We start from the raw sequence: 21,973 nt of genomic DNA on the forward strand, positions 1-21,973 counted from the left end.
TCTCTTACAGAGAAGGAAAGAAAGAACACGAATAAAGCCTACCTTTGGTCCTCGAATAGCAATTCCAGGTTCTCCTTTAAATCCAGCCATCCCTGGTCCTCCTCTGTCTCCCTGCACATTTCAAATAATGTTCAGTTTCAGGTTTTAAATGGCAGGAGAAACCATAAAAACACAAAACACAAAAGAGATGGGCCAATTTACAGAGTTTAATTTATCAGTTTCAGATCTTAAGGTAGTAGCTTCTTCTAATATATTTGAGGGGGATTTCAAATCCGAAGCAAATAAAACCTGTCAGTAAAGATTATGACAGCTGTTTATAGAAAGGTCACTGAAATAGGAGGCAATCTAGGCTCAAATATTTAGACTATAAGAATGCCTGAGAATGCTCTTAAATCTGAGTGGATTTCTTTCTGCCAGACTTTCTGATTATGAATTCCACCAGATTCTTCTGAATAAATTTTACCTGCATTTGGGTCTAAGATTTGGTGGAGGTAGTTCATGAGGAAGTGACAGGTTCAAGACCAGGAGCAAGAAATCTGTTTTCTAATCTTAAATCTTCTGCTAGTCTTTCCTAGCAGATGCAAAAGTTGAACCAGATAATATCTTGGGTTCTTCTAAAACTAAAATTCTGGTACACTGGTATCATGAATTTTTCCATACTCTGCCAAAGATCCAAGTAATAAACAAACAGACAAACAAATAAATTCATTCATTCATTCATTCATTCACTCCCAAGAATGTATACCTTTGGCCCAGGTGGCCCAGGAATTGACGCTCCAGGCATCCCAAAAGGGCCCATGATTCCTGGTTCACCCTAAAAAAAAAAAGAGCAAAATTCTCATTACATTACAATCAAAGAAACAGTATATATGAATTATATTAGGAAAAACATAGAAATGTATTCCCAGCTTTTTAAAATATTAAGTTTTAATATAATATTTTCACAGACCCTGTTTCACAGACCAATGTGAAAATATTTGAACATCTTTGCTAAACCACTACTAAAGTTTTTGACGATTAAGATTTCAGTGCCTTTAATAAATGCATTCAATTAGTTTCTGAATATTAGAAATTTTAATCTCTTGTGCATTCTTTTATTAGATAATAAAAATTATATAATTCATGGTGCTTCTCTTTTGTATTGCATGCCAGGAAGCTCAGAGGGAAATGTTTGTTCAATTACAAGAATTTTCTTTAGTATAAGTTCTTGGGTACACTTGGTAGGTAAATAATTTTCCTTCTAGTTTATAACTTTTTCCTTTGTTATTTTATTTTATGGCCGTGGCATATCAGTCTTCTATTATATCCTAGCTCACATTCTTTTTTTTAGAAGTAGGGAGTTTATGGTAAAAACAATGGAATTTCAAACAAATTTTAAAACGTCTTTTTTTTTTTTTCGGTGTGTCACTATTGAATCTCAAGCAATATCTCTGTCCCATCTGATTCTAGACCAGTGATTCTCAAATTATAGTGGAGAGAAATCATCAGAGAAATTTGGTAAAATACAGAGTCGGGTCTCAGCCCCAGAGATTTTAACTCAATAGATCCCAAAGCTGGGCCCAGGATATGAGTTTCATGAGGCCCCTCTGAGAGTTCTGAGTAGGTACGATTACCTTACTTAAAGATTATATAAAGCAATTGTCATTAAAAGAAGGTGCACATAGCCAACCAGGTGTTGAAAATGACCCATTTGGGATACTAGAGGAACATATTTGGGCTTCATTATATACTTTTATCTCTTCTAAATGTTCAATTATTTATGTAAATTTCATAGCATATTAATTTGATAGTTTATGAGTAAAAACTACAATTAAAGAATAAACCTATATTGAAGTGTGGTCAAATTCGTTTTGACTAGTAGGGCTTTGTTATTGGTTTGGAAATTACTGATGTAGCACAAGGACAGGTGTGGCAAACTGTGACATTTGGGCCAAATATGCCTGCTGCCAAGTTTCACACAGCCGTGGGCTAAAGATGGTTTTCATTTTTGTTTTGGTTTTTAAGTAGGCTCTGCACCCAATGTGAGGCTTGAACTCATGACCTCAAGATTAAGAGTCACATGCTCAGTTGCTCTACCAGCTGAGCCAGTCAGGCACCCTGAATGTAAAAAAAATCACATTTTAAAATGATTGTTATATAATTGATTACATAATGTCCTCAATTTTGCCCTTGGCCACAAGTATTTACTACTTGTGCCTTACCAAGAAATTTGCCTCTCCCTGCCTTAGAGACTGAGCCGTTCTCAGTGGTGGGAACTGCCCACTTGGCCCGCCAGTCTTCCTCCGGGAGGGACTCCATCAGATTCACCACTAATGACTCACCCTGGCCCACATTCACCTTCACAGCTGAGGCCTCTCACTGGGCCCATCACCCAGTAGGACCCACAGGCTGAGCACACCAGCCAACCAAGGCCCAGACCACGCCAACACATATACGTGCCAGATCTTTGATTCTAAACCTATAAGGCAATGGTACATCACACAACCAGGATTCTGGCAATAGATAACCATCCTATCCAATCCGGTAGCAAAGGAATAAAACATCAACCTGTTAAAATTCTCACTTAAACCAGGGTAAGCAAAATTATGCTTCTACATTTCATCTATTCTACTCCTCTTTAAAAAAACACAATTATTTTTAAAATGTGAAATTATATGTGTAGGTAGTATGTAATTCTTTTAAAAGATCCTGTATTAAATTGTGATTATGCTTTAAAATAGGGCAGTTCTTCATCAAAAAATCTTTACTTAAAAAAAAATCTTTACTTCAAAATACAGAAAAATAGTCTTTAAGGAAGACTAAGATACGAGGAATAACCATTGTTATTAATACTGATACAACACTTTTCCTTATATAGTGGCATTTCTCATCACATGTTCCTTGAATTACCTGTCACATAGGACACTTATTTAGGAAATCCCAATTTCTAGGACCCACCTACTAAAGTCCCCCTGTCTGGGCATAGCGCCAAGAAACCCGGATCTGTCACAAGCTCCCAGGTGATACTGATGAACACTGAAGCTTAAGGACTTGTCTACAGAGGATGCTTTGTTTTCTCCCAGCTCTCATCTTGGCAGTACCGTGTTTGTTTGTTTCTAGAATAGTATGGTCCTTCAACATACTCCTTGTCTCCTGACAATTAGCATCTTCCTAAAAGCCTGAACTCTCTTAGGTTTGCAATTTCTGTTTCCTGACACATCCAAATGACCTTAAAATTCTCTCCTGCTAAGTCAGGACATGCAGCTGATTGCCTGTCTCACAGATTTCCCTTCCTTCATCCTCAGCACCTGGTCCTGGTCGGTTGATCAGGGCATCTATCCCTGACTTTTCATTGCACAGCCTTGATTTTTCTCTCTCTGAATAGCTCCATGTACTGAGCACTTACTAAGTGCCAGGAACAGTGCTAAGTGCTTTATTAACTCTTTAGTCTTTTTTTTTTTTTAAACTATTTCAGTCTTCACAGCAATCCTGAGAAATAGATACTGTTATTGCTTTCTATCACTGAAGTCAGTGGCTCCAAAAGATTCTGGGTAGAACAGGATGAGAGTCCTACTCTCCTGCATTCTGAAGCCCTGCTTTTCATCATCACGGGGCTGCCTCTCAGTCTGCAACTGTGCTGTTGTTTAGGAAAACAAGATGGAAGAGAATTGGTATCTCCTGCAGTCTTAACTTTATCCCAACTTCTGAATATTTGGTGGTCATTTGAGAGAATTGACATACAGAGTGTCTCTAAGAATCATAAATGTTCCTATGACGATCACTTATTTTATGGGTTCTTCATACTATCCTGTTTGGTCCAGAATAGTACCAATAGTTTTCTAAAGCCTTTTTCATTTAGATTTGTTGAGAAGGAACGAGGGAATCCAATTTGCAGTGGAAATTTAAATTCTATTAAAACCAGACACAATTACAATTTCCCCAAAGCATAAATGAGAATATAAAAAACATACCTTTGGACCTTCAGGCCCTGGAAATCCCCTCTGTCCATGATTTCCTTTGCTCCCTTTCTTTCCTTCATCACCCTGACAAAATAATTATAAAAAGATGCCTGTATCAGCAAACCCCCCTTGCACTTCTAACAACCCTATCAGGACCATGTTATCAACTAACACCGATTTTCAAGCAATGTGTCCCAAGCTCAGCTCAGTTGTATAGGATTTGTCAAGGTTCTTGGGCAGATTGGATGACTTCAGAATGGTTCAGTCTCTACCACTTAATTGAATGTTTGTTTGTTGTTGTTTTTTTTAATCTAAGTTCAGTGTCTCTCTTTGGGGACTTTAATTTGAATCACAGTTCTTTTGCACCATTGGTTTATTAACAGATGCTTCTGAAACATTCCCTGAGGTTTCAGAAAAGAGAGCTACCTGTGCTTTTTCAGCTTTAGTGTTGCTTCTGTTTTAAAACATAAAATATTTTCCAATATAGAGAACAAACTGGTGGTTGCCAGAGGGGAGGTGGGTGGAGGACTGGGTGAACTAGGTGAAGGGGATGAAGAGTCCATTTATCTTGAGCACTGAGAAATGTATAGAATTGGTGAATCATTACATTGTACACTTGAAACTAATAAAAACACTGTATGTTAATTATACTTGAAAAAGAATTTTTTTTTTAATTTTTAAAAAGAGGTGGCAACAAGGAAGGGAAGCATGAAATAGCTAACTATACAAAATGTGACCACTAAAACAAAACAAAACAAAAAAACCACAGCCAGATTTTTCAAATCCAGCCCCACTTCTTCCCTAATAAGGATCCTAGTTCTGTCTCCCAAATGAGACCAATAATCCTACTGGTGTAAAAATGCATGAGCATTAACCTGGAGCAGAGTTCTAACCTGCCCACTGGCTGTTCCTCAGCCTGGTTGTGTAAGCTAGTACTTCCCTGAAAGGATTTTGTTACCTTCTCACAGAGCCCTCAGAGTATTTCAGAACTATCCTTAAATGAGGACTCAGCTGCAAGATGTCATATCCAAATGTGGTTCAACAAAGGAATAGCCTTTTGGGGTTTGCAGCTGAGGCCATTTATGACATGAATGACTCTACTACCATTTTCAAACCTAAGAGTGCATCATGTACATACAGAATCATGTACAATCAGCCCACAGATTGCTGAGCCCCACCTCCAAGTTCCTGATGTAGTAGGTCTGCACTGAAACACAAGAATTCACATTTCTGACACATTCCCAAGGTCATCAACAATGCAGACACTCCCTCAAGAAGAAGGACTGAACCCCTACTGCACCTATAGATTGTAATTAACTTCCCAAGGTCCAAACTAATGAACAGCAGTGACACAGATGATAAAAAAAAAAAAAACAATTGAAGGTTATTGTATCATTAACTTGTGCCATTATCATTTATCAGTAGAGGCAAAATCTAACCCCAACTAGTTATTTTCTTCCATTCACTTCCAAATTTAATTTATTGACCTAAATCACCCAGAAGACAACAGTAGGAACACAGAGGTAATAAAGCACTAACACTAAACCACAGCATGTCCGGGCTACATAACATAATCCTACCACTCCTCTCTATAACCTACCATAAGCTACAAATCCCCTCAGAGCTACAAATCCAGTGCCTTCTGTTTCCAATGCTTTCTCCTTGCTCTATCGATAGCATTTGACACCACTGGTGGCTTCCCTCTTGAAACCCTCTCACCTGGGTTTCCCTAACCTGGTAACTATGCTGCTTATCTTCATGCTGTTCTGAATGTTCTTTCTCCAACTACTGCCCAATGTGGGATTCAAACCTCAGCTCTCTTTCTCAGAGACATCACTCATTCTTATAGCTTCAATTATTAACTCCAAGGGTCTATTTTCTGAAAGTATATTCGAGAAAACATTAGTTTGATAGACAAGTATTTTTTATAGAATGTTGATAGACAAGTATTACTAAAAATATTTTTGTTGGATGTGAAAAATGTATCCTCTGTCCACATTTACCTCCCCGCCCCCACATGAAGAGATCTCATAGTCTGATAAGTCAATAAATTAAAATGTTTGAAATTCTGCAACTATATTTAAATGTCAAATACATTTATGGTTAAGGACTCAATTTTAGCCAATATTTGCACAAGATGTAGACATCTTAAGGTTTCACTAAACACTTTAACACAATTATAAATAGAACACTAATAAGTATATGGATTTTATTTTTACTTTACTCATGTAATTCTTCAGAATCTTTATGCATACATTGATGACGGTATATAAAAACTGCAGGAACATCTGGCATCTTAGAGGCTGTAGGTTATGTCCAGCATGGTCTTATTGATGAATTTGGATATTCTCATCTTGACATATAAAGATGTTATTCAACCAGCATTTCTACGATGTGTCACATAAATTTATGCCAAATTGTGAAAATGAAACCTGCATTTGATAATGTGATATTTCTTATTACTGTGTGAGATTTTATAAATATTTGAAGAAAACGTATGTACTTTCAAGTCTCAAGGATGTATCTCAGGGCTTCTTTTCTATTGTTTTTAAAATATCAGTCTGGCCATTTATTGAGAAAACATGTGTTGAACTCTTTCTCTTATGATAGATCTTAGGAAAGTAAAAATGAATAATGCATACTTGCTGTCTTCCAAAAGCTCACAAGCTCGATCTATAATTTTAAGCCAGAAGTAAACACATTTGACATAGCAGGAATAACAATCAAATTTCTCCTAAATTGTCTCCTTGGGCAGTCTGCTTTCCCCAATACTGTGTCAGTTCCATACCTTGGAGCCAGGTTGTCCTTTTCCAGGTGGTCCTTCTGGGCCTCTTGTCCCTGGAAGCCCTGCTTCTCCCTAGAGGAAATGACACTGATGTCTTAGCTAATCCTCAATGGACAGTTCATATAAGCCTTCCTTTTCCTCCTTTTATGGCCAGTGGATCCTCTGCTGAGACCCTCCAAAATAGACCAGACCTTCACTTTAGTCTTAAAATTAATTTGGAAATTTACCAACTTTAATAAATTAATATCAAATTCTAGTTTAGCTCAGAGCAGCTGAAATATGAAAAAGGCTAATTTCTCAGCCAATTTTCAAAGAATAAGCTCACTTTCTTTTGGCTCTTCATTCACATTTGATGGTTTGGTTTAAAAAAAAAAAACAAGAAAGACCTTCAGCCTTTCCATCTGCTGTTTTTCTCTACTTATATTGAAAAATGAGTATTTCAAATGTCAGCTCATAATACTTTAGAAAATTTTTATAATTACTTCCTGACTGCATTTACCGACTCTCTTTGTGGAGGGGGAAAAAGTGTTTTTCTCAAAATTTCAATTCAAGTGCTTTCTAGGAATCCCAAAAGGACCAGGTCACTGCAGGATGCCATGGCTGAGATGCCACAGAGAAAGCAGAGAGCTGGAGACACTCTTTAGTCATTAAAGTGGTGTTTTTTCTATCTAAAAAAGTGAAAAAGGAAATTTAGAGTTGAGAAATGTTTTCTTAAAAAGACTCAGTTTGTCCTGGATGATTTAATTTGAGCTCCTACAGGACCCAGATATCAGTGTGGTTCGATGGTTTTTACTCTAGGAACATAAAAATGGTGTTACCTTCTTCCCTGCAGCTCCATCCTCTCCTGGTACTCCTGGTTGTCCTGGGAGCCCTATTGAGCCTGGCTCCCCCTGGTGGATAAGAAAAGATTTTATTTCCCAGAAATTCATATTTATCTTATCATATTTATCATACTTTAAATTCATAAAGGTGGAGGTGCATAAACACCTCCATTTTGTGGTACTTGCCAACTGCTTGTATCTTACAGTACTTGCAAGAAGTCTCTGAATGGAGAAATCCGAGTAGTAGCTAGTAGTAATTAAACTATCAGACCTTGGGCAAGTTACTTAACCTCTTAGCATCTCAATTCTGGATTATATTGTTATGGATTGAACTGTAACCTCGAAAAAGACATGTTGAAGTCCTAATTCCTGGGACCTGTGTCTGTTAACTCATTTGTAAATAGGGTCTTTGTAGACATAACCAAGTTAAGATGAGGTGATAAGGGCAGGCCCTAATTCAATATGACGGCTGTCCTTATGAAAAGAAACAAACACCACATTAAAGCAGGCACACAAGGGGAACTCCATGTGACAGCAGAGGCAGAGTCTGCAGTGGTTCAGCTACAAGCCATGGAATGCCAAGCACTGGCAGTCAGCATCCGAAACTAGGACAAGGCAAAGAAGGATTCTTCCCTACAGGTTTTAGAGAAAGCATGACCTGAAGACACCTGGATTTTCAATTTTCTCTAGAATTGTGAGATAATAGATTTCTATTGTGTTGAACCGCAGTTTGTGGTTCTTTGATACAGAAACCCCAAGAAACTAACCTACAAGTGAAATTTCAGCTCTAATAGTCAATAATGCTACTTGCTTTCAAGCTTGTTTAAGAATATATATCCTTTAAAATTCTCCAAGAATGTATGCTAATTTCAAACAGTGCCAAAGTGCTTTTACTGCATTTATTAAGAGCAAAAATATTAAAGATAAGTGAGAGTCATTTCATGTAAACTCAACTAAAACAAACCCAAAAAACAAAACAACAACAACAAAACCTAGTGAAAATAAGAAGTACATAAACCTAAAAATAAATAGAAGGATATGGTAAAGATGAGAGCAGACAGTAGTAAATTTGAAAATCAAAAGTAAGAAAAATAACAACACTAAAGGGTAATACCTTTAAAAAAATTAAATAAACTTCAGCAGAAATTACTAATATGAAAAAAGTTACAGATAACAGTATTAAGAATTAAAGGGAAATATAACTATGTACATAGTAAAGGTTTTTCTAAAATCATAGAAAATTTCTGTGACAATTTCAAACAAATAAATTGGAAAAGAATAACAAATAATTTTTTTTTAATTTTTAAGAAAAATGTAAATTATTTAAATGACATAAGGATAAATGGACAAGCTAAATAAACCTGAAGCATTAAAAAACTGAATCAGTAATTGAAAGTCTCTAATTTGCTCTCCTTCCAAGATCACAGGCTCTGTTAGTTTTATATAGTCAAGCCTTCCAAATTCTTTATCCTTTGAAGAACAGATATTCCCTATCTTATACAAATAGTTCTGAGAAACAATAAAAGAGGGAAATTTACCCAATTTATTTCAAGAGGCTAGTAAAATGTTAAAGTCATATAATAATAGGACAAGTAAACAATATTGTAGAGCAGACTACCTATGAATGTAGATATAACGTAAGTTTCCAGTCAAATGGAGGAATAGGGACCAGATTTAACTTCCTCCCCCAACACAGCTAAAAACTAGACAAAATATATAAAGCAATATCTTTCAAGACATTAGACACCACCTAATGAAGAATAATAATACCTGAAAATGAGGAAACAAGTTAGGTGAATACTATAATTTCCCCAGTTTGCTGCCTGGGTAAAGTTTCCAGGCCATGGTACAGGGAGAGAGAACCCAGAGAAAGTTCAGAAATCTCTCTAATTTAAGGAGACAAAGGTAGGAGTCTAGGTAAGGCAGGTATCAAAAATTCACAGAATAAATTACCTGATGGGAAGAAGGTACACAGAAAGAACGATGAAGCTCTGATGAGTATCCCCCTCAAGTATTCAAGTAAATACTCTTCAGCATAGTGTGAAGAAACTACCCAACACCCAGAAACAACCAACTTAAAGGATTAGAGAAAACTGGCAGCAGGCCAGAAATAGTGCCTGCTTCCAGTGGCAAAAAAGGAAATCTCACAATTATGAGGGCATAGATTAGAGTTTTTAAAAAAGGTCTTGCTTCAGTAGTCAAGAAAAATGAATCCTAGTCTAAATGTTGCTTTAGTCCTATCTAAGAAAGTTTAAAAGCAAGATTAAGAGGTTCAAACTGTTTTTAAGGGTCTTAAAAGAATCCAGGAACAAAGATATGTATGAAAATACAAAGATGTATATAGGAGCACAAAAATGTCTAGCCCCCCAAAAATGTAAAATTCACAAAGTTTAGCATCTATCCAAAACTTATCAGGAATTCAGAGAAACTGGGATGGGGGGGGGGGAGACTAAAGAAAATGGCACAGGTGACACAATAGTAGATAAGGACCCTAAAAGCTTTTGTACTGCATTCCATATTCCAGAAACCAAAGGAAAGTTGAGATACATTAAATAGAAACATGAAGTTATAGAAAGATACGATTTGAACTTCTAGAGTTGAAAACTGCAAAGTATGAAATAAACCATATGCTGGATAAAATTAAAAACAAATTAGACATCACAGCAGATTAATGAACTCAGAAACATAGCAATAAAAAACTATCTAAAATGAAACAGAAAGAAAAGAGACTGAAAAGGAATGAGCAGAACTTCAGTGAAACAGCCACATTTAAGTAATATGGGGTGTTCTGGGTAAAGGCAGAGAGCAGGAAATATTTCAAGAAACAATGGCTTACTATTTACAAATTTGATGAAATCAATAACTCACAGATTCAAGAAAATCAATGAACCCTGAACCCAAGAAATATGAGGAAAACAAAAGTAAAGCACATTATAATCTCATGGCTCAAAACTAACGATACAGAAAAAAATCTCAAAGGTAGTCAGACAAAAGAGACATGTAGAAAAACAAATGTGTGGATTCTAGCAGATTTGTCATCAGAAACAATGAAAATGAGAAGTGAAACAACATCTTTTTTTTTAAAGATTTTATTTTTATTTATTTATGAGAGAGAGAGAGAGAGAGAGAGAGAGAGAGGCAGAGACACAGGCAGAGGGAGAAGCAGGGTCCATGCTGGGAGCCTGATGCCGGACTTGATCCTGGGGCTCCAGGATCGGGCCCTGGGCTGAAGGCAGGCGCCATACCGCTGAGCCACCCAGGGATTCCCCTACATCTTTTTTTTTTTTTAAGATTTTATATATTTATTCATGAGAGACACAGAAAGAACGAGAGGCAGAGGCACAGGCAGAGGGAGAAGCAGGCTCCATGCAGGGACCCCGATGTGGGACTCCAGGATCACGCCCTAGGCTGAAGGCGGTGCTAAACCGCTGAGCCACCAAGGCTGCCCTCAACATCTTGAATGTACTAAAAAAAAAAAAAAAAAAAAAAAAAAAAAAAAGGAAAAAAATAAATAAATAAAACAAAAACAGTAATCAACCCAGACTTCCATACCCAGTGAGAATACAAGCAAAATAAAGACTTTTTTGGAAATGAATTTGGCAGTTTCTTGAAAAGCCAAATAGATACCTATCATATGACCACCCAGCCTTTTCAATCCCAGGGTAAAAATTTATTTACCGAAGAGAAATGAAAGCATATGTACATAAATGTTCATAACAGCTTTATTTTTAATGTCCCAAAGCTGGAAACAGCCAAATTTCCATCAGCATGTGAATGGATGAACAAATGACAGTATGTCTATATCATGGAATACTATTCAACAATAAAAAGAATAAAAAAGAAGCTATTCCTGGGGCATCTGGATGGCTCAGTGAGTAAAGTGTCTGACCTTGGCTTAGGTCATGATCCCGAGGTCCTGAGATGGAGCCCCACATCAGGCTCCCTGCCTATCAGGGAGTGTGCTTTTTTCCCTCTTCCTCTCACTCTGCTCATGCTCGCTTTCTCTCACTCTCAAATAAATAAATAAAATCTTTTTTTTTTTTAAGGAAGCTACTCATAGATGCTAAACATGGATCTCACAATTATTTTGTTGAGTAAAAGAGAAGATAGGAAAAAAAGCTTATATAGTATATTATTCTATGTATATAAAATTCTAGGAGAGTCAAACTAATCTACAATGACAGAAAGCAGATTAATAGTTACCAGAAATTGCAGAGCAGATCAATAGGAGAAGTTAGGGAAGGATGGAAGGATGGTATTACAAAGGGACACATATTAATTTGGTGGGGGTGGGATGGGGGCAGAATGATGGATACTTTATTTGGTTTCAGTGATAGTTTTAGGAACATAAACATACGTTTTATCAAAATGCACACTTTAACCATGTACTTTAATTGTATGTTAACCATGGAATAAATAGAATTATTTAAAATGGATGCAAGGGGATGCCTGGGTGGCTCAGCGGTTGAGGGTCTGCCTTTGGCTCAGGGCATGATCCCAGGATTTGGGATCAAGTCCTACATCAGGCTCCCTACATGGAGCTTGCTTCTCCCTCTGCTATGTCTCTGCTTCTCTCTGTGTGTCTCTCATGAATGAATAAATAAATAAATAAATAAAATCTTTAAAAAATAAAATAAAATGGATGCAAAAATCCTGAATAAAAGATTAGTTGAAAAAAAAAGATTAGTTGATTAAATTACATTACTATCATAAAAAAGTTATATATCATGATAAGTTGAGTTTATCTCAAGAACGCCAGGATGGTTCAACATTTTAAAATTCTAAAAATATAATATACTATTATAAACAGGTTAAAAGGGAAAAACATAAATTAATTATCTTAATAGACACAGAATCTGATAAAATCTAATACTCATTTATAATTAATAAGAAACTTTTGGTAAAATTGAAACCCAAGGTAATTATCTTAACCTAATAGAGGTTATCTATCAAAAACCTCTAGCAAATGTCACACTTAACATTGAAATTTTAGGGGCACCTGGGTGACTCAGTGGGTTAAGCCTCTGCCTTTGGCTCAGGTCATGATATCCGGGTCCTGGGATTGAGCCCCAGTCAGGCTCCCTGCTCAGTGGGGAGTCTACTTGTCCCTCTGCCCACTCCCCCTCTGTGTGCTCTCTTGCATGCTCTTTCTCTCTCTCCTTCTCTCTCAAATAAATAAATAAAATCTTTTTTAGAAAGTGAAATTTTAGAAGTACTTCCTTTGAAGTCACTTCTTTTAAGCACTGCACTGGAGATCCTAGCAGTGTAAAAAATTTTAAAAACAGATAGGAAAAGAACTAAAAAGAAGTAGGTAAAACAGTTTTATTTTCAGACACTATGATGATGTATACAGGGAATAAAAAAGCAAGACTTTACAAATAATTAGAAATAAAAGGAGATATTTATCAGGTGCCTGAATACAAAAATCAATATATCAAAATAAAACAAAACATTACCACAAATAAAATAATACTTCTCCTGGGATTCCTGGGTGGCTCAGCAGTTAAGTGCCTGCTTTCAGCCCAGGGCATGATCCTGGAGACCCAGGATCAAATCCCACGTCAGGTTCACTGCATAGAGCCTGCTTCTCCCTCTGCCTATGTCTCTGCCTCTCTCTCTCTCTCTCATATGAATAAATAAATAAAATCTTTAAAAAAAAAGAGCCACAACACTTTAAAAAAAATAATACTTCTCCTATAATAGGTAATTAGCTGTAATAGCTAATGAAAGATGTAGAAAAAACAAAAAAAGAAAGCAATTCACAATTGGAATAAATTTCCCCAATGTACCTTTTTTTTTTTTTTAGATTTTATTTATTTATTCATGAGAGATACAGAGAGAAAGAGAGAGAGGCAAAGACACAGGCAGAGGGAGAAGCAAGCTCCATGCAGGGATCCTGATGCAGGACTCGATCCCAGGACTCCAGGATCATGCCCTAGGCCAAAGGCAGGCGCTAAACCGCTGAGCCACCCAGAAATCCCCCTCCAACGTACCTTTTTAACTAAAAAAATTAGAAGATTTTTATGGATAAAAGAACAAATATTTTCCTGAAAAATTAGTTTTACAGTCGTTCAAAAGACTCAATATTTAATCTTCAGATTCAATGCAATCTCAATAGGATACCCCACTGGGATACTCTGTCAAATTTGACAAGTCAATCCTAAAAGGAATATGTTAGAATTAAGAGTAACCAGGAAAGAAGTTGAGAGCATTGTCCCTATTGATGATAAAACTTATTATAACTCTATCATAATCAAGACAGAGAATTAATAGCACTGAAAGATATAAATAGACAAATGGAGCAGAATAGAGAACTCAGGCACTGATCCTCACACATAGAGAAGCTCGATGTATAACAGATGTGGAATTATAAACCAGTGCAGCAAAGATGGACTATTCACCAATCCATGTGAGGACATCTGGTTGTCCATCTCAGAAAAAAGAGATCACTCACTACCTTGCCCCATACACAAAAAGAAACTGTAAATGGACTAAAGACCTAAATTTTACAAAGCAAAAACACCAAATTTTAAGAGGAAAATATGAGTATCTTTAAGACTTTGGAGTCAAGAAATGTTTGTAAATAATATTCAAAAAGCTCAGACCATCAGAACTTACAACTTCTGTATAGTAAAAGGTACCCTAGGTAAAAAAGCAAAAATAAAAACAAAACAAAACAAAACAAAATAAATGATAGCCCAGGGAATATCTGTAACCAAAATAACAAAGGATTAATATCCTAATACAAAGAACAGGAACACCAAACCTAAAAAAAGAATACCTAAAAGAATTCACAAAGGAAAAGAGCTGCAGATCCACTAAGTACCCAAAAACCGTTCAAACAGTTACCAGGGAATAGAAATTAAAACAATGAGATATATCGTATATGCTTCATATTGGCAAAAAGGTAGAGAAAGGAGCGTTGTCACATATTGCTACAAGGAGGTGAATGGGCAGAGCCATTTTACCCATTGTTCATTTTGGACAGGATTTTCACAATATCAAAACTGAAAACTTGCCTATATTCTATGATCTTCCAGTAGAACTACTTACGGTATCTATCACCAACTAGTGAGAGAAACTCGTAGAATATTTATGGCAGCATTGTTGGCAAAGGCAAAAGAATGGGAAGTAATTTAAATGTCTATCGATAAGAAGATGGATAAATTTTAAATGAGGTATTTTTACACAATAGACTACCAAAGAGCAATGAAAATGAATGGATGAAGGACATATAAAAACAAATAAGACATGGGGCTGAACATAAATATATGGCAGAATGATGCATCATGTAAAGTTCAAGAACACACAAAAGGCACATGTGGTTTATGGATAAAAACATATGTAGGAAAATCATAAAAACTTTGAAAGAATGATAAATACCCAAGTCATGATAATAATTAAGCCCGGTGAGGAAGAGGAGGGTCATGGGATTCAGAAGCACAGGGAAAGTCCTCTAGCTATATCTGTAATGCTCCTTCTGAAAAATAATAGCTATAATAAATATGGCAAAATGTCAACATTTGATAAACTGGGTTGTGGATTACATGGGTGGTCTCTGTATTATCCTCTACACTATTGAGTATGTTAGAAATATTTCATTTTCTAAAGTGAAAGAAGATTAAGATTGCACTTCTGATTAGTGGCAAAACTGGGATTCAGAGTCAGGTAGCCTAACTGTTGAGCCTTACTACCCTATGTTGCTTCTCTGAAATTGGCACATATATGATATAATGCGTGTACACACATATACATACACTACATATATGTATGGTGACATTTATGTCATACTCAGCACCTAGCATATTGCGTGGCACATGGAAACCATTCAACAAATGGCAGCTATTATTACTATTTATGTTAGTGACTGCTATTTACATTAGCACATTTTATATCCTTTGTAATTATATATTTATGTATATGTAACATGTATATTCTTCTAGATCCACATCTTGCACATTCTAATGCCAAATACTTATAAGAATGATGACAATGTCAGCCGCAACAATGATGGAGCTTAACCCTCAGGATGGCCAGCCAGATCCTATGTGCCTTCAGGATTAGTTATAGAAATTGTGAATGGTAAAGTAAGAATTCGTTCATGTACTCAACAGCATTTATTGAGATCTTGTCCCCAGAACTGGAGATTCAGTAATAAGACAAAAAAGGAAACAAGGACCCTGCTGCAGTGCAGTAGCACTGTCCAATAGACATGTAAAGCAAGCCATCTATGTAATTACAGCTTCTCTAGTTGTCACATTCGCAAAGTTAAAGGACACAGGTGAAAATAATCCTAGTAATGTATTTTACTTACCTTACTATGTCCGAAATTGTATCATTTCAATATGCAATCAATCTGCAAATGTACTAATGATACAGTTCACATTTTTGTGCTAAGCTCTGTAATCTAGTGTGTCTTTCACACTTATCACACACCTCACTTTATACTTGTCTCATTCCCAGCATTCAATAACCACATCTGGCCCGTGGCTGCAGTGTGGGGCACTGCATTCCTTTGAGTGATTAGTAAGATGAAAAGTAATTCAGAAAACATGCCAGTTGAGGGGAGTGGTAAGAGCAAAGGAAACAGCATGCTGGGATATAAGATAACTGGGTAAAAGGAGTAGGAGAGACATACTTTAGGTTTCAGGACCAAATTTCTGAGGGATTAGCTTTTGAGTTGAGATCTGAAACATGAGCCAGCCACAAAACAAGACAAGGGAAGTACCCTTTGCTGAAATCTTACTATGTTATGTGCTCCGTTTATAATCTGGCAGGCAAGAATATTCTTAAAGAATTACACTGTGCCATCGCTTCTTGGCCTTTTGGCTAAGATCATGTGAAGAATCACACTGTGCCAAAAGAGGGCCTCCGATGCTAATAAATATACAAATAAAAACCAGATAGCAGTCATTAAAATAAACTAAGATTTTTGGTTCTTCTTAAAAAGTAAGAGTTGCACTGAGCATAAGAACCCTTCCTGAATAAATATTCTCCTCTGATGAAATAACAGATGACACATGCAGATCTGTGTTGTATTTGGACATAAATGAAACTCCACATAATATGACATAAATTATCTAAATGCTTCTGATCACTATGGGCAGCTCACCTTTGGGCCTTGTACTCCAACTCCTACTGGTCCTCTAGGACCCGTAGCTCCTTTCTGGCCTACTTCACCCTAGTGAGGAAAGAGTATTAGAAGAGTATGTGACTATAGTAGCAATATAAAAATAATATATTCCTGCCTTAAGAGCTAGGAGCTTTCTTGTATCAACAAAATAAGATCAAACTGAGCTTTGTATGCTGGATTCACATTATGTGTCCAAATATATATATATATATATATATATATATATATATATATATATAGTAAATAGATATTAATTATATTGTCAATATTAACACTCACAATACATTTTAACATAAAACATGAAAGTATATTTTAATATATATTGATTCTATTATTTTAATATATGTTTATATATAATTCAAATGCATATATTTGCCTAAAATCCCTTCAGGTGGATGGAGTTTTACCAAATTTGGAATGTATAATGGTCTTGCTTAAAAAACAGGCTAGGTGGCGTACTCAAAAGGTAGCACCTGGAAGATGGACAGTTATACCCCACAGCAATGGAAATTGACACATGAGAAGCCAAAATGACTGTGAGTCCAGAGCAATTATCATAAGCAGAGAAAACCTGAGCTTCTAATAATGAACCCACAGCAAAAAGCTCAAGGACAGTAACTTTATTCTATCACATGGCAATCTCTAAGGAGTATACTGGAAGGTGGGTACTCTCAGAGAAGTATTTATTTAACAATGATTAGCGATCATTTGGAGCAACGTTAAGGACAGCGAGTTAAATAAGAAGTGCCATGCCTCTCCCTAAGGGATAAAAATAATAGTTTTAATTTAGGACATAAAATGATTCCCACGTTCATAGATTTTTTTCCTTATCTCTGACTCTAAATCTTTAATTAAATGTGTCAGGAGTTAGGCCTACTGTGGCAGTGCTGGGGAGAATGGCTTAGCCAGTCCACAGGTAGCCTGCTTGATCTGCTAGAATGGGATCTTTTGAGAAAAGGTAATAAAGAAAACAATAAACTAAGATTGCATAAATAAATGCTTCTAAATGTATAAAGATTACATATATTATCCAAACCATCAGGAATTACAGTAACATTTTGCATTAAGTAGAAATCTGATTTTAAGTTCCTTTCATCTGCTGCTTTCCCAATGCACTGGCTACTGACCAGGAAACAGCAATTAGACATGGCTATGTTAAACTCTGCTCTCAGAAAATACCTTAGAACCAGGTAAGCCTTGTCCTGGAGGCCCTTGTGGACCGGGTGGACCCATAGGACCTTGGATTCCCTTTAAAATAAAACATTTTTAAAAACTGTTAGTGAAATTAAGAAATTTGCATAAAAGTGGTTTCATACCCTCTAAAGTGAAAATTTCATTAACAACGCATAATACATTACTGGTAGTATTTGTTGAATGGCATGGTAGAGGCTGCCAGTTGAACCATAATATGCATTATCCCCTTTTTCCATACTAAGAGAATTTTAGCTGACCTGCATGGCTGCCAAGAATAACAACCATGATTCTCAATCCCTGTAGCCAGGTGTTGCCAGATGGACTGGATGCTGACCAACGGGATACAAATGGAAGTGATGTGTGCAACTGCTGATTCACAATAAGGGAAGAGGTATGCATTTCCCTTCCCTAATCCCCTTTCCCAGGGACTGAATTGAAGACACAGTGGCTATCCTGGACCATGTGGATGAGGAAAGCACCCTTGGAAGGGCAGATTCACAAGAATGAAGACTGAACTTCCGAAGACCCTGATGAACAGAGCTACCACACCAGCTTGGAGTTTCAAACAAGAGAAATAAAATTCCTTCTTGTTAACCTATTTCACATTTCAGTCACATGCAGGTGAACCTGTATTCTAGCTGTTTCAATCAAAATATAACAGGATGTTAAATTGAAGTTTTGACCTTAGGCTCTTAAGAAGTAGTAGTCTATAGACACCAAAATGAAGAATGTTCAAACACTAGATTCTCACTCACCTCGTGGGTATAAAAAGGGGAGATAGGATTAATTAGTTCTTCTCTGGAGAAAGTAATCTTATAAAGTGTTTTCTCTGAAGAAAATGAGAGGGGTTTGAGTTGCTTCTCTCTTTACCACTTCTAGAAAGAGAGCTTCAGTGAAACCACTTATTGACGTGGAGTTTTGCTTTGGTGACACAAGGGACCTATGTCTGACTCCTATCTGGGAAAGTTAAAATGGACTGTAATGGTTAAGAGAAGGCTAGGGTTGGATCCCATCTATCCCATCTATCCAGAATTTGATAGCACAAAGGTCACACAAGTTTTTTCTGTGGATCAGATGTACTCTAGGTGAGAGATAGGGTTGGCCTGGAATTGTTTTGAATCCTGTCCCATAGGACCTGGAAGAGCAGTGGAATTTCAACAGAGAGAATCAGTAGAGAACAAACCCCCAGAAAAGCAGAAGCTGATGATGAGAAACAGCTAGAGGAAGAGAGTCCTTCATCCATGTTCTGAGAGTGGCAGTCACAGGGGCAAGGCAAGAGCCCCACAATGAAGCTCAGTGTCAAGCAATTAGCAAGACCAGAGGATCCAAAGCCATATGACAATAGACCATCCAAGAAAGAACCTGTGTCCTCCCCTCTACCCTCATCCTTGATTCAGCCTGGGAGGGATAAGGAGCACGTTTCTTCTCACAGATCATAGGTTTTCTCTATAGCTCATATCAGATAAATGAAGATTAAAAGGAAAATTAATATACTGACTGAATAATTTTTATTACTCAATTAAAACTGTGATTTATAACCTAGAGGTGACACTATGACTTGTTATTACCTAAAAGTAATAAGAAAAGTTTGTGGCTCATTGGTAATTTCTTCCTGCAGTAAGAAAAAGAAAAAACTTTCCCCACCAAAAAATATTTAAACAGTTGATGAAGAAAAACTAAAATTTTGTTTTGCTTACACCCCACAAGTTATGATTGTGTAAATAATGGCGACAGATACATGATTTTTTAAATTTTAAGTAGTATCCCCTTTTCTCCAGCTGGATGACACAACTGCTTGTTTGTCTTTTAACTATAAATATCATTTTCTCTGGTTAATAAAGATGAAGCAGTCTAAACAGTTTAAGAAAGCTAAGGTTATTATGAAAAGGATGCAAAAGGATTCTTCTACAATAATCTACAAGTTGGATGATATGTGACAAGGAACTAGAAAATTCAAAAAGATCCACCATATATGTTTGCACATGTGTTTAAATGTGGTTATTTGGTATTTTCACTCCAATTTATGACAGTTAATGTGGACAAGCCTCCAAACATTTCATGAAAATCTGCAGGTCACTTGAGAAGTATTATCAACATGTTCCTGAAACCAGGAGTTCTCCCAAAAACAGATGATTGGGGAAATTCATTTCTGTAAGAGAATTAGGAAGATGTAATAATAACAGTAATTCAGTGGGTAAATATGTTAAATTAAGGAGAAGAAAAATGAACAACTGTATAAATAGAGGTTACATTTAAGTAGGCTTTAAATCATTTGTCTTAAAAGAGCAATCAAATTCCTTTCTTGTTCAAAGCAGTTTACAAATAACATTCTATTCAGTCTCCTATGCAGAGTCAGCTCCATATGGACATCTACCTTAAAAGTTCTTTCTCTTGAAATTTTTGAGAGAAAGGGGTGAGGAGACAAAAGAAGTCAAAGAGATTTTTGTTTAAGCTAAAGAACAACAACCCCCACCAAGAACCAGCATTAAAGGCAACAGGAAGTTGCTGGTGGGAGGTCCAGAACTCACAGGCCATCTGGAAAGATTTGGCTTTCTTTGAACCTCATTTTTAGCACCAGGACCACAACACCCAGAACTAGGACTGCCCAGCCCCTTCCAGGATCAGAATGTAAGCCTGGCTGAAACCAGCAAATAAACTACAAAGTTTGAGACTGCCCAGTGCTGTAGTCAAACCATAGTTCTGGTGTAATCAAAATATCCAACTCTTAATTATTATCTAAACACTTATATACAGACTTATCTTTGCTTTTCCTGCATCTTAATCCTCCTAATGTATTACACTAGGATCGCTACCAAGAGAAAGGAAATGGGAAAAGGAGTAATATCCAACTTTGCTGTTGCTTGGATTAACAACAACAAAATACTAATTAATTTCAAGACGTGGGGTGGGGGGCACCTGGGTGGCTCAGTCACTTAAGCATCTACCTTCAGCTCAGGTCATTATCTCAGGGTCCTAGGATAGAGCCCTATATCAAGTTCCCTGTTCAGCAGAGAGCCTACTTCTGCCTTTTACTCTCCCTCTGTACTCTCCTTCTGTCAAATAAATCAATAAAATCTTAAAAAAATAATAATAATTTCCAGATGGTTAGAAATAAATTCTAATGTCAACAATGAGATTTGGAATTCTTTCTTTTTTTATTCTCTTTTCCCACTCTCCTAGATAAGGGAAGCAGTATTCTTTCTCTAGGCAACAGAATAATTCAAACCTTAATCATAAATCTTAAACCGATTGGCTACTTTCTATGCAGGAGGACAGTTAGCATAAAGTTGGATTTGTTCATCACTTTGATTAAATGAGATTCTATAGGTAGATAGTGCTATTACATTATCTTTATATTATTTAAATCTAATAAAATTGCCCAGCTTTTCCAAAAGTTATGGTCAGAAGATTTTGGAAGCAGTTAAGCCACGAATGTGGATATCTTCAGAGAGCTTTCCTTCCTTCTGACCAAGAGAAGCCAAATGTCATTTATAAACCCAGTCTGTAGGGGCACCTGCATGGCTCAGTGGTTGAGTGCTTTTGGTTCAGGTCATGATCCCAGGGTCCTGGGATTGAGTCCCACATCAGGCTCCATCTGCCTAAGTCTACCTCTGCCTATGTTTCTGCCTCTCTCTCTGAGTCTCTCATGAACAAACAAACAAACAAACAAACAAACCCAATCTGTGATTTGCTTCTATTCAGGAATGGTGCTCTTTAATTTAAATGGTTACCTCTGGTTCTGGTGCTTGTTTTAAGTTTAACACTTTTTTTAGATTGGTACAAGGCTCAGAGGTGGGAAATACTACTCTACTAGCATTGGGAGAGAGTGAGATTTAATCATTCATAAAGCCTCAAGGGGAAAACACGCACACCAACTGGTAAATAAACCAATGCTCCTAAGGAAAACTAAAAATATAAAATCACTCTGAAACTCTTATCCCTGTTAACTAGGCATTAATGCTAAAACTCACAGCTCCAAGAAACACACATGTTAGTTTTTTTTAATCTTTGGAAGTTCTAAAAAGTAAAATCTCACAAAACCATCTTTTCTTTCCCCACATTCACTTTTGGCTGTATATTCCATTACTCTTTGACTATCAAT

General features: G+C 36.5%; 1 protein-coding gene across 2 annotated transcripts in view; it reads right to left on the bottom strand.

The window, feature by feature from the left end:
* Positions 1–21,973, bottom strand: part of COL28A1 (collagen type XXVIII alpha 1 chain) — a 162,057-nt gene that overhangs the window by 78,757 nt on the left and 61,327 nt on the right. For both annotated transcript variants that reach the window (XM_041728092.1, XM_041728093.1), the window contains 7 exons: positions 17,857–17,925; positions 16,657–16,725; positions 7,542–7,613; positions 6,727–6,795; positions 3,951–4,022; positions 746–814; positions 43–111 (listed from right to left, as the gene is read on the bottom strand). In XM_041728092.1, coding sequence (XP_041584026.1) covers positions 43–111; positions 746–814; positions 3,951–4,022; positions 6,727–6,795; positions 7,542–7,613; positions 16,657–16,725; positions 17,857–17,925 — 489 coding nt within the window. The remainder of the gene's footprint in view (positions 1–42; positions 112–745; positions 815–3,950; positions 4,023–6,726; positions 6,796–7,541; positions 7,614–16,656; positions 16,726–17,856; positions 17,926–21,973) is intronic.

This window comes from Vulpes lagopus, chromosome 13, assembly GCF_018345385.1.
Source record: "Vulpes lagopus strain Blue_001 chromosome 13, ASM1834538v1, whole genome shotgun sequence".
Lineage (NCBI taxonomy): Eukaryota > Metazoa > Chordata > Mammalia > Carnivora > Canidae > Vulpes > Vulpes lagopus.